The sequence below is a fragment of the Triticum urartu genome, chromosome 3, assembly GCF_003073215.2.
Source record: "Triticum urartu cultivar G1812 chromosome 3, Tu2.1, whole genome shotgun sequence".
In the NCBI taxonomy this organism is placed as follows: domain Eukaryota; kingdom Viridiplantae; phylum Streptophyta; class Magnoliopsida; order Poales; family Poaceae; genus Triticum; species Triticum urartu.
The window spans coordinates 221,023,198-221,037,408 of record NC_053024.1 but is presented as its reverse complement, the minus strand read 5'-3'; the positions used below and the strand labels follow the sequence as shown (position 1 = coordinate 221,037,408).

Sequence of the window (14,211 nt, the reverse complement as noted above, 5' to 3'; positions counted from 1 at the left end):
ATCTCTGCTTCGACAAGACGTGCCAATGGCAGCCGCATCTCGAAACATGGAGCGGCAGGCGAAGAAAGGTTTGAAATTATGACCAGGCAGACGTGATGTCATGTTGTGAAAAGTTGTCAGCAGATTGGACTCGAGGATTATTATATTCTCACTGCGGTTGTGTGTGTTACATGTACGGACACGATCAATACGTCCTAAGACTATCTTGGAGTTTGGAAGGAGGAACCCGCCTTGCAATGCCGAAGACAGATCTACGCGACGGATACCTTGTCATTGAAGCCAGGTTCAGGCGCTACTGAGGGAGTCCTAGACTAAGGGGTCCCCGGGCATCCGGCCTATTAGTCGTGGGCCGGACTGATGGGCTGTGAAGAACACGAAGACCGAAGACTGCCCCGTGTCCGGATGGGACTCTCCTTGGCATGGAGGGCAAGCTTGGCAACCAAACATGTAGATTCCTTTCTTTGTAACCGACCTTGTGTAACCCTAGATCCTCTCGGTGTCTATATAAACCAGAGGACTTAGTCCGGAGGGGGGAGGGATACTCATTACCATAGTCATACAGGCTAGACTTCTAGGGTTTAGCCATTACGATCTCGTGGTAGATCAACTCTTGTAATACTCATATTCGTCAAGATCAATCAAGCAGGAAGTAGGATATTACCTCCATAGAGAGGGCCCGAACCTGGGTAAACATCGTGTCCCCCGTCTCCTGTTACCATCGACCTTAGACGCACAGTTCGGGACCCCGTACCCAAGATCCGCCGGTTTTAACACTGACACCCCATATCACCCGCACTCACTTGGCGACGGTTCCAAATGTCATCGCGGAAAGGGGTTAAAAACCATTTGTATAGCACCGACGTGTACCAGTGATGACCCGAGCCGAGCTCAGACGTGTGTCACTTGTGCGCTTGTGCTTAATTTTTTCCTGTCAGAAACTGAGAGTCCTTAACAAACGAGCGATGATCTGAGACATTAGGTCATGGGTTATTGCCGACTTGAACGTGGTTCCAACCCATGTTTCTCCACCCGAACATGCCTATATATTGGAGGTGTCGGCCAACCCAAGCCACCACAAAGAATAGATTGCATCTGCTCTAGCTACACGTGCTTTGCTCACCGCTGTTCCACTCCTACTACCACCGGTGGCGATCCCATCCCGTCCACTGCATGCACGGTTGTACGGGATACCGGTCCTCGGAAACCCGCCCCTTGAGATCCTGTATAGGAGAGGGGGATATGGTTTTGGGGAGCGTCTCCAACGCAACTGCTCACCACCGTTCATCTACATACACAACTTCGTCTACGTCCTCGTCGCCTTCGTCATCAACATGGCCACCAAAACCAAAAGACTTGCTATCGAGAAGGCCACTGCTGAAAAGAAGGTTGTTGAGGAGACTGATGCTTCCGCCGTCGCCGCAGCTTTGTCTTGGCCGACTGGAGGGTATACTTCGTTTAGGGCATCTCCAAAGTTGACCCGCAAATTTCTTTCCACATCCGTCCATGGAAAGGTGGGACCAGTTAGTGGACATAGATGCGGGAGCTGGCCATCCAATGCTACTCGCATACAACTGAAACCATATATTAACGAAGCGGACAAAATCCATGGAAACCGGTTGGATTTCATATAAACCGGACGAAATTCACAACATTTTGGACATATTTTAACTTAATTCATCTCTCAACCGAATCTAAATGATCACCGTGTTGGAGATATGCCCTAGAGGCAATCATGCATGATGATGTTTCCTATGTGTTTATGAATAAAGATAGTCCTTGGGCATTATCAAGGATGTGTATCAGCAAGTACATGACTTGTTTGTGGGACTGCATTGTATGATGACTGTCCTAAAAGGTCCCTAGTCAAAAGGGATGTGTTGACGTGCAACCAACTAGACTAGCATATAACACGGTGGATGGCTTGGTCTCACTAGCCAATGGGCATTGGATGCTAACCGGATAATATGGACCTGGAAAGATCTGGTCGGATTCGACATAGTCGGATCCGAGTCGAGATAAGGTCCGAGTCGGGCAGACCCAACTATGAGACGCAGCAATATGTCATTTCTGAGTCTCTAGTACAACATACGTTCTATGTCCTAAGACCTGAGCTGGCGCATGTACTCGGGATGGTGACAAACTTGCTTTGGACCAACCAAACGCTACTCCATGACTGGATAATTATAGAGGTAGGTTTCGGGCTTGACATGGTCGAGCAAGATGGGATTTGCCCCTCCGACCAGGATAAGCATGGCCATGCGATAAGGATTATGAGATAATCTGGTTTGTCGTCGGCATCACTGGAACGAGAAAGAGGTCGGGCTAGCACAAGGATGACAGACTCGCCTTGAGCCCGACAACATATATCGTGTGGCAAAAGGAATGGAAGTATGATGTACAGGTTCGCGTAATCAGCTTCATAGTCTGCTTGGTGTTTGGCATGCCTTGCTAGGGGCCGCTACCAACCATGCAGTTTGGAGGTGATCCGAACTGCGACCAAGCCGGCTTGAACCTAAGGATTCGCGCGCTTAAGGGAAGGAACCTACAAGGTCGGATCCGAGGACACTGGTCGGATGTGATCCGAGCTGTATTCGGATTGTGGCCGAGTAGACTTATGGGTTTTAGGGTCCATGCGAGTCCCAAGTGTTGAGCCCACGACGGACACCTATATAAATTGGATGTGTCATACACTCATGTGATTTTTGATCGCTTCGGCGTTGTCACTAGGGTTTGCATGTGTTGTGAATAGACACCTCCACTCGCCGCCGGTTGTGTGATCGGACGTAGCAGTCCGCCGCACTATGTTCCTCCTGCACGCGCGGATACCGTTAGAGGTGGTGCACCTACACCGCTCCGGCGAACTTGTACGTGGGATCCGGCGACCGGCTGTTCGAGGGAGATCGGACAAGGAGGAGACGATCCACGCGGACGCGCTGCACTAACTCTTCTACCGCTACACGGCACTGCGCGTTTAGTGGTAATGAACTGTGATCCATCTCCCGTAGCATGTTCTTGGTTGTTCTGCACGTAGGGAAATTTTAATTTGTAGCCGATGCGCCCTACCGTAGAACCCAACACACCGGCGTCCGTTCCAGCTCCACCTGCGCAGCCCTGAGCCCCGGGAAGTGAAGTTGTCCGCCTCCATGTTGCTTCCAAGCGGCTAATCGGTTGGCGATGTTGAGCCCACCAAACTTGGCTTTAATGGGAGGGTAGGAGTGGTGGCCTTCCTGGGACCCGAGCGTTGGTGACCTCCCATGACCTACACTTCCTCGTTGTAGGCGGCCCTCGCGGAGGTGTCAGCTTTTTTGTCGTGGCAGCGGGGCACGACATGGCAGAGCTGCCGTTGTCCTCCCCATAGTCGCTCTTGCTGAACACCTCATCCGCCATCTCGTCCATCTCCTTGTATGCGACCTGGAAATCTGCCTAATACTAGATGTACCGCGCCGGTGGTCATGCCAGATTTCACGGGCAGTGCGGTAAGTGTCGACCAGCGCCTCCTGCTCAACCACGTCCACATCCGGCACAATGGTCCTTTCGGCGGCAAGTTGCTCTTTTCGTGTGCCGGTGCTCATCGAGGAGGTAGAGGTCGTAGTCCTGGTCGGCATGCGCCTGCCGAAACTTGGCCACCTGCTCCTCCAGCACCATGTCCGTGTAGTGGGAACGGGCCTCACCGATGGTGATGCCATCATGCACCGGCGATGAGGGTGGCACCGGCTCGTCCTCGGCCGCATCCTCCATTGGGACGTCTGCAACGCTGACCTCCGTCTGCCTCTCGGCCTGCCAGCCGGCTGCAATGCCGATGATCTCCTTTCTCTGCTCGAATGAGAGGCTATCCTAGACGACTTTGCAGCTCGACAAGGCCATGGCGGGCATGGGGTAGAGAGGAGGAAGGGAGCGAAGGATGATGGATGCAGCTATGGCCAGGCCTGCGGTTTATATAGCGGGGGGGGGGGTGGCAGGGAGACCACTAAAGTGATTAATGGTGGGCGGCAGAAGGACGAACAGGTGGCGTTGTCTTGTCGTTCCTTGGAAACTCCGTCCATTTAATGGAGGCAGGCGGACAAACTGGTGCAGTTTGAATGGGGAGAAACGACGCCTGCACTGGGAAGCGGCGTAGTTGGCCGACACACCGCTTGAATGTCGGGTCCAGTGGGAGGACACGTCCGCTCAGGGCCGGCCTGAATGTAGCGCTGACGCTCTGTAGCAGCGGTGACCAGCGTCGGATGGGAACACATGCGGGCGAGGGAGGAAGGTTTTTGGTGGGCCAGTGTAGTCAGGATCGGGCGTGCCTGTGGTCCGGATGCCCGCAAAGCCCCCTCCCCCCTCCCACACACACACACTTTATGTGTCTCCGGTTTGCGGCAAAAAGCGCGTCCGGACCGGCCCGCAGATCGATAATGGACCGAGTTAGATGGCAAAACACATCTGGACCGTGCGACCGGACAATTGCGGGCGGTTTGAGGGTCGCGTTGGAGATGCCTTATCCCTCTTTTGTTCATTACTGTTTTTGCCTTGCTTGCTATTTGTGTCGTATTCATTACTATTTTTGCCTTGCTTGCTATTTGTGTCGTAAGAGTTTGGATGGTAGAAATAGTACGAGATTACTACTATTGATGCCATGTTTATGATTTATTTCTGGGTTAAATTAATTGTGAAGTATATACCCAACACTCTGTGGCATCATCCTGAAAAAAAGCACTTTGTGGCACGCAAGTGCGGTGGCACGGACTAATGAAGTCACCTATTACAAGTAGGGTCCAGGACCCATCATTTGGGACCCACATGGGGCCCATCACCACCATGGGTAGGTTCCTGGATCATGCCAGTATTCGGATGCATACATCAGGAAGTCCACTCGGACGGCTCGACGGCACTCGGACGACCACCCGTCACTCGGCTGATGAACCACCACTCGGACCAAGGAGGCAATCAGGCGGCGTGGGAGCTACAACAGTCAAGGAATCCTAAGTCATTCATTAAACAGAGTCAAGGCTGTCGTTACCTGTAACTAAAGCATTCAGTGTCATTTAATGCCCTGGCGATGTGAAGGACATGTAGCTGCGGCACACTCTATATAAGCCGCACCCCTCCATATCCGGGCACGAGCAACCTTTGTAACCATACCCATCAAATCAAAGCAAGCCTTGGGGCACGAGACGGAGGGTTATTACCTCCGCCGAGAGGGGTCTGAACTCATTAAACACCAAGTGTTACACCTGCGTCGTAGCTAGGCTCTGCCCTTGTTCGTACCCCTAGTACTCATTGTCAGGATCGTAACCCCAATGCCGACCCATTGTTTTTCTTTTCGCTTTTGATTTTTAATCTTCTTGTGTCTTTTCAACTAAAATTTTAAATTAGGTTCTATTTTGCATGTTCGTGTTTCTTGTGATGAGGTGTCTCAAACAACATTAGTTTTGAGTAGGTTTCGATGAATTTTTAAAAAATCATAAAATTTCAACTGCTAAAACTTGTACGAGGGAATGACAAAATTGCGAAACTTGGAACAAGCGAACAAGAAAATTGTAAGTTTCAGAAACTGAAACATAAAACTTGATGTGCTCTCGTGCGGGATCTAATGACTTTGTGGATGGCGAGACAATCAGTCCGCCGGGCATGGCTGGGCAGGTGTGTGTCCCTACATATGCCCCTACGAGTTTTGCTTGGCGAGTGGTGATTTTTTTTCTTTCTTTTACTTGTTATAAATCGTAACACCTTTGGGTGCATGTTGGTTGGATGTGTGGATATGGTAGTGCGGCGGATGATTGTGTGTTGTCAAAGTTGCAACATGCATGTATGGTGGGATTACATTGGACGCAGCCATGCTCGCATGTGGCTAACAGTTGGAGTGATCAGCGCATCCACCATATCGTCCATGCAAAGGAAAAGGGGTTGTCTCAACTTGTCACCTGCCAAAATCTCCAGTACATATAGTAGTGGGCGTGACACCTGCCATGCATCATGCATGCATGTTCTTCTTTTCTGTCCAAAGGGATATTGGAACCATATACTAGAGTGACATGCATGCATGGATATACTTGCTGCATGGTATGGCGCTTGCGTGTTGCACGCTAGCTGAGTGTGCTTTGACTTAACAAAGTACAGTAGTTTAGCTAATTTTAACGGCTTCTTTGGATCTGTCCCCACGTGTTAATTACGTGCCGACTGTGGTTTGGCTAGAACAGCCTCTCTCTCTCTCTCTCTCTCTCTCTCTCTCTCTCTCGCATGTGTAGATGTGCTTTGTTAGTGGGGGTTCGATGTAGGAGAGTTGACAAGAATTCTGGTCGATTGTATGAACGTCTTCCGTGGCCGAAAGAATTAGGTATATCCTGGTGAATATGATGTGATATATCATGCACACATGCACCGATGTACTTCCACTTGCGCGTGAGTTGTGAACGAACGGCACTGCCTAATTTCTGCCGTACATAGTGCAAATATTCGTTGTGCCCCACAGGAAGCTAGCGGCACCACTTCTATTTTGTGTTGCACCAAAATATATGGATGATTTTTTTCCTATGGTTATAAAATCAGATCTCCTACATGTTAATTCCATCATGTTACAGCATTAACATTTAACAGTAATAGCGTGTGTAACAATTAACTTTCGGGAGGGGGGGGGGGGGGGGGGGGGGGGGGGGGGCGCTGTCTCCTGCTTCCCTCAGGTTTACCTAGATATCCCTCTTTATTATGTTAGCCATCCCCCCTTGGTATTTCAACCCATCGTGCAAAACTTCCTGAAATACCTATCCGATTAATTGTGAAATTCACTTTCAAACTTCTCCAACAATGACATTTGGTCAACCAACGCCCTCGCCATCATTCAGAAGATTTGAGACTCACAACACTCGGTGTTACATAATGAGTCCCACTTAGATACCACTACCCTAAGAGCATCCCCACTAGAGCCCCCAGGGTGTCCCCAAGCACCTTTTTTTAGCACCGGCGGGTAAAAAATGTTCCAGCCAGACCCCCAAGACGTCGTTTTTGCAGCGACTTCTGCGAAAATTAGAGCATCACCAGCGGTTGTGCCCCCCCCCCCCCCCCGGAACGTTTTTTGCGCCGGATCAAGATCTGTCGGCGCTAATTTAGCACTTGGGGGGGGTGATTTTTCCCAGTAGTTGAGCCCCCAGCCACACCTCATCGCTCGCGTGCTTCCTCCCCCACTTCTTGGTCGTCTTCTCCGCCGCCACGACCAACGCCTCGCGCTCCTCCTCCTCCTCCTCCTCCTCCTGGCGATCGCTCTCTCCTCCCTCCTCGTAGCGTTGCAGCCACTCCTCCCCACGCAACCACCGTGCGCTTGCAACTCGTGCGAAGCGGCAGCGGTGACGGGGGACTCCGCGGTTGGCGAGGCCACGACGGCGAGGGTGGTGCTCGCAGACGACGAGCTGCAGCGGTTCCCCGGGGGCACCCGGGCATCGCAGGCGACGAAGGCCGCCCCTGCCGCAGGTGATGCGGGCGCCTGCTGCTTCCTGTGCAGCGCCGACGGGCTCGAGCTGGGTTGCGCAATGGCCGCGGTGGACCGCGAGGGGGGGCGAGAGGAGGCCGCGGAGGCGCGCCCCCTGGCATGCGGCGGCGAGGAAGAGGCCACGACGGTGGCCGGCCGCGCGAGTTGTGGGCGGTAGGTGGTGGAAGGAAAAAGAGAGAAGAGAGGAGAAAGAACAGAGAGAAAGGAGAGGAGAGGGGAGAGAGAGAGGGGCTGGCAAGTGGGGCAGCGGCTGCAAAAAGCAAATGTCGGCGTCCCCAGCTGCCCCTAGCGGGCTGGGTGTGGGATGGGCGTGCCGGCGCTAATTTTCGTAAAATCCGGCCCAAAACGACGTCTTGGGGGCCTGGCTAGGACGTTTTTTAGTGGCCAGTGCTAAAAAAAAGGTGCTTGGGGGCGTCCTGGGGGCCCTAGTGGAGATGCTCTTAGCGTTGAGAGAGGACGAAATAGGTTTTTGGGAAGCGCTCTCCGCAACTGCTCAAGTTCATCGTCAGTCGTCACGGGTCATCTTTCGTCCGAGTCGGGTGGTGCTACTCATTGTCGTCTTCATCGCCGCCAGCAACAGATCGTCGCCAATATCTTCATCAACAATGTCTCTCCCACGGCAGCTAACGAACAGTAGTCCATCGTGATTTGTTCATATTTCTATCCGTAGTTGTTGTTTCGTGTGCGATGCTAGTGTGCATGTTTTCCTGTTCATCTAGTATACTAGATTGTTGCATACTATTTTCTGTTCTAGTCATGAATTATTTACTGAAATTAATCATGAACTTGCCTAATTTTCCAACACGGCTGACATGCCATGCCGCCACTACCACTCCTATTGTTGTACGAATTAATGTAAAATTCACGTGCAACACAGAATGTGAAAAGTACACGCTCAAAATTTCTAACACACTTCAAATTGAGAAAGATAGAGAACGAATATGCGGACAATCTCTCAAAACTCACACTGAAGTGTAGGTCGGGACCGTCCCCACCTGGACTGTATTCATTTTTTATTATAAAGCTTTGCACCCTATTACAAAAGCACACGAGGACTAAAGAGAAGAGGATACAAGAAAAACATACACGACACACCCAAAAACAAACAAGATGGAACAACATGCACACGATGATGCACTAGCAAGTCGACAAACCCTCCATCGGCCGCCACATATGATCTTAAATAACTTGGAGGACTCAGCAATGATGCCATCACTGCGAGCCGCTCTGTCGTCGCCATTGAAGAATCTCATGAAACCGAGACAAGGACACAAACATGAACCTTGACAGCGGACTCAGCAATCACGGCACGCCCGGGCATTGTGCGAAGTGATGCAACAGCTGAGCCGGCGAAGGGCAATGACCAGCCGAGGCTGCACTGAGAACATGAAGCTCATACTGAAATGAACTCGTTTGTGCGCGCGTTAGAGCACACATATTTTGACCTTGCCGGTACCTTTGCCAATATTAACGAACATGCTTGCTATTTTTGCAAAAGCTCTATTGACAGGTAATTCAAGACTAGACCAGGCTGCCGAATCTCACACGCCTATCGGATCTGTGTGCCGAATCTCACACGCCACAAAACTAGATTTCAGCTCGATGAAACGTGTAAATCAGCCACAATCGCTAAGAAAATCGTGTAATTCTGGACGATATTTGCGCACTCACTCCCGCAAGACCGATAGACTGATCGAGATCACGGCGCAACACAACAGTGCGACGTTAGTGGATGCCAGTGCACGCACGCACACACACATAGCGTGTATGTGGACGTACGTGCGTGGCCCTAGCTCGTCCCGCCCATTCTGGCGCTCAGTGCAAAGAAAGCCACATGCCTAGCTAGTGTGCTCGTTTGACCTCGGCCGATGTGACCCTCGTCACTTCACACTATATAATGGTAACGGAGACCCGTCTGTCACAAACGAGGCCAAGGCCACACACCTGCAATACCAGTGCTTGCCAAAAACCGCTCAGCTGCTTGCTGACAAGTGATAAGCTTCTCGGTCCATTAATCGGTCGACCCGCGTCTGGTGAAGATGGGGAGGGCGAACTGCTCGGTTCCTCTCCTCCTGGTGTTGCTGGCCTTCCTCTCCTGCTTCTTCCTCGCACACGGTTTGTACGGATTGACCGAGCTTTTTGGCTCGCCGGACCTCTCGCCGGAGGCCATCCTCCTCATATTTGCCTTGTCTTTTCTCGTCCTTGCAGCGGCGGTGGCCGGGGCCGGCGGCAACCGCAAGATGTTCCTGCCGAGGGAGGGAGCGGCAGCCGCCGCCGTGTCCGACGATGGTGGGCAGGCGATGCCGACGACGGCGGAGGAGGTGGCGGTCGGAGGAGAGATGCATCTGCTGCTGAGCGACGACGAGGAGATGTTGGCCAGGAGGGTGGACCTGCAGACAGAGGACTACCCGGGGTCCGGGGCCAACGGCCGCCATGATCCACGAAACCCGCATTAAGAGTTATTATGCCGTGCTGCATGTACGATAAGTGCATGTAATTAACCGCATGTTTAGTTACCCCCACAATCATGCATAATTAAGCATATATATCATCACCACGTAGCTAAACATCATGATTTTAATTTAATTTGCTAGTGTATGCATCTTTGGTTGATAATAACAAATACTCCCTTCTTAAACTAATATATAAGATCGTTTAAATAGGGATCTAAACGATCCTATATTAATTTATAGAGGGAGTAGTTGTAGTCCCTATAGCTTGGGATTAAGCATGTTTCATCTCTGTCATCAATCACCTGATGTAGGCTGAGTCAATCCAAATCTGTTGTAATCTTCAATATGTTTGGTTCAAAACATAACTATTTTCCATACTAAGAAAAAACTATTTCACCGAGATTCATAATTGGCGCACGAGCGCTCATTGGGGCCGCCGCATCTCGTCTCCTTTTAAATTCATCCACTAATTTTGTTCACCTTTGTTTTTACTAGTTGAATGCCCGTGGTTGCCATGGAATAAAAACACAACTAAAAACAATTGTTGTTATTTAGAAATATATGTCGAACATGACACATGTGGTTTCCATGCATATAACGACAAATTGATTCATTCTTGACAATCATAGCGTCTCTTTAACAAACATCTCTTCTTGTAAGAAGACAAGACAATAACTTTCAAACCGAAACAACCCCTCTTTTCCTTCTACCTCATTCTCGGCACCATGAACCGTCTTTTCAAAATCTTTTCTTCTATAGATAACTTCCATAAGACTTTACTTCCATCCTGTCAAAATCTTTACTTCCGTAGATTTTTTATCAATGCCAAGATTATCTCCATCATAAAAATGGAATGGCATATATTTTGTTGTGAATTGCCTAGAAAAGCATCATTTACAAAGTGTGATCTTTCTCTTGCTTTTATTCTTCATGGAGAGTAAGTGACTATTTCATTGGGCTTATTAATCAAACGCGGTGCCCAACTATATGTTTCATCAACCATCAACCATCTAAGTCATGTTTTTTGGGCTTATGCTTCAACTTTTGCAGCTTTTTCACTTCGGGTTAAAAGCCAAAGCCCCTAAACAGAAGCTTTTTTGGCTTTTTAGCTGTTGAAAATATGCCCTAGAGGCAATAATAAAATGGTTATTATCATATTTTTCGTTCATGACAAATGTTTATTATTCATGCTAGAGTTGTATTGACCGAAAACTTAAATACATGTGCGGATACATAAACAACACCGTGTCTCTAGTATGCATCTACTAGACTAGCTCGTTGATTAAAGATGGTTAAGGTTTCCCAACCATAGACGCGAGTTGTCATTTCATAATGGGATCACGTCATTAGAAGAATGATGTGATGGACATGCCCATCTGTAAGCTTAGCATCAGATCGTTTAGTTATTTGCCACAACTTTCTTCATGTCAAGTATCAGTTCCTTACACCATGAGATCATGCCACTCCCGAATATCGGAGCAATGCCTTGTGTGCTACAGGTATCTCCGAAGGTGTCTATTGGGTTGCATGGATCAAAACTGAGATTTGTCACTCCGTGTGGCGGAGAGTGATAACCTACAAGTATAAGGGATCAATTGTAGCCTCTTTCGATAAGTAAGAGTGTCGAACCCAACGAGGAGCTAAAGGTAGAATAAATATTCCCTCATGTTCTATCGACCACCAATACAACTCTACGCACGCTTAATGTTCGCTTTACCTAGAACAAGTATGAAACTAGAAGTACTTTGTAGGTGAGGTTGGATAGGTTTGCAAGATAGTAAAGAGCGTGTAAATAATAGCCAGGGGCTGTTTAGGTAAAGACACAACTAAGTTAGTTTTAGTAGAGAGCTTTTTGTCACGAGAAAGTTATTTGTCCTAGGCAATCGATAACTAGACCGGTAATCATTATTGCAATTTTATTTGAGGGAGAGGCATAAACTAACATACTTTCTCTTCTTGGTTCATATGGATTTATGATTGGAACTCTAGCAAGCATCCGCAACTACCAAAGATCATTAAGGTAAAACCCAATCATAGCATTAGAAGGCATCAAGTCCTCTATATACCCATATGCAAACAACCTACTTACTCGGGTCTGTGTTTCTATCACTCACGCCACCCACCATAAGCAAATCATGAACATATTGCAAACCCTACAACGGGGATCCCTCACGCTTGCGCGACACGGAGAGCACCATAGGACACCACCAATAATAAAACATGCAACTCAAACCAATCGCGATCATCAATTAACCCATAGGACAAAACGGATCTACTCAAACATCATAGGTGTGACGCCCCCTATTTGACCGCACACTAATCATACACGCAAATGTGTACGATCAAGATCAAGGACTCACGAGAAGATATCACAACACAACTCTAGACACAAATTAAAATAATACAAGCTTTATATTACAAGCCAGGGGCCTCGAGGGCTCGAATACATAAGCTCGAATACACAAGAGTCAGCGGAAGCAACAATATCTGAGTACAAACATAAGTTAAACAAGTCTGCCTTAAGAAGGCTAGCACAAACTGGGATACAGATCAAAAGAGGCGCAGACCTCCTGCCTGTGATCCTCCTAAATTACTCCTGGTCATCGCTAGCGGCCTGCACGTAGTAGTAGGCACCTCCCGAGTAGTAGCAGTCGTCATCGACAGTGGCGTCTGGCTCCTGGACTCCAACGTCAGGTAGCAACAATCGGATATAGAAAGGGGGAAAAGGGGGAGCAAAGCAACCGTGAGTACTCATCCAAAGTACTCGCAAGCAAGGAGCTACACTACATATGCATTGATACCAATGAAAGGGGTAGTATATGTGGACTGAACTGCAGAATGCCGGAATAAGAGGAGGATAGCTAGTCCTATCGAAGACTACGCTTCTGGTCGCCTCCATCTTGCAGCATGTAGAAGAGAGTAGATGGTAAGTTCACCAAGTAACATCGCATAGCATAACCCTACCCGATGATCCTCCCCTCATCGCCCTGTGAGAGAGCGATCACTGGTTGTATCTGGCACTTGGAAGGGTGTGTTTTATTAAGTATCTAGTTCTCGTTGTCATAAGGTCAAGGTACAACTCTAGGTCGTCCTTTTACCGAGGGACACAACTATTCGAATAGATAAACTTCCCTGCAGGGGTGCACCACATTTCCCAACATGCCCGATCCCCTTTGGCCGGACACACTTTCCTGGGTCATGCCCGGCCTCGGAAGAGCAACACGTCGCAGCCCTACCTAGGCACAACAGAGAGGTCAGCACGCCGGTCTAAATCCTATGGCGCAGGGGTCTGGGCCCTTCGCTCGTTGCACACCTGCACGTTGCGAACGCGGCCGGTAAGCAGACCTAGCCTCCCTAATACAAGAGCAGGCATTCCAGTCCAATCCGGCGCGCGCTGACGTCAAGAAGGCTTCGGCTGATACCACGACGTCGAGTGCCCATAACTGTTCCTGCGTAGTTGGTTAGTGCGTATAGGACAGTGGCCAGACTCATATCAAATACCAAGATCTTGTTAAGCGTGTTATTTTGAAGTAATCATAGACGCCGACCAGGGCCAGGCCCACCTCTCACCTAGGTGGTCTCAACCTGCCCTGTCGCTCCGCCACAAAGATCCACACAGAGGGTCGTCGGGAAAGTATGTCCTTTCAACCCCCAATCCGTGAATCAACCGCGGGTACTCAACGAGCCAACCCGACATTAGTCACCACAAGCATCAAGTATTATGTATATTAGTATATACCCGTGATCAACTCCCGAGTGATCACGGCCCGATAGTATAGCATAGCAGACGGACAAGAATGTAGGGCTACTGATGAAATACTAGCATCCTATACTAAGTATTAGGATTGCAGGTAAAGGTAACAACAGTAGTAGCAAAGACAGGCTATGCATCAGAATATGATTAACCGAAAACTGTAACATGCTACACTACTCTAATGCAAGCAGTAGAAAGAAGGAATAGTCGATATCTGGTGATTAAGGGGGGCTTGCCTGGAAGCTCAGCCGAGAAGGAAGGGTCGTTAACACCGTAGTCGCACTGGGTAGCGGCGGCGTCGGTCTCGATGTCTAACGAGAGAAGAGGGGGAAGAAATAATAAATATAATGCAAACATAAGCATGCCGATGCATGACAGGACAATGAGCGGTGTTAGGTGTGCGCTAACGCGGTAAGAGGTGATACCGGCGAAGGGGGGAAACATCCGGGAAAGTATTCCCGGTGTTTCGCGTTTTCGGACATATGAACCGGAGGAGGAAAGTTGCGTGTTCGCTATGCTTGGGATGTGTGATGGACGAA

The 14,211-nt window shown here is 49.3% G+C and overlaps 1 protein-coding gene across 1 annotated transcript; it reads left to right on the top strand.

Annotated features, from left to right (window-relative positions):
• The first annotated feature begins 9,374 nt into the window (after positions 1-9,374).
• On the top strand, positions 9,375-10,318 carry LOC125543673. The gene is made up of 2 exons (XM_048707100.1): positions 9,375-9,580; positions 9,674-10,318. Exons 1-2 carry the CDS (start codon positions 9,505-9,507, stop codon positions 9,919-9,921), a joined length of 324 nt encoding a protein of 107 aa, XP_048563057.1. The 5' UTR covers positions 9,375-9,504; the 3' UTR covers positions 9,922-10,318.
• Positions 10,319-14,211: the final 3,893 nt, after the last annotated feature.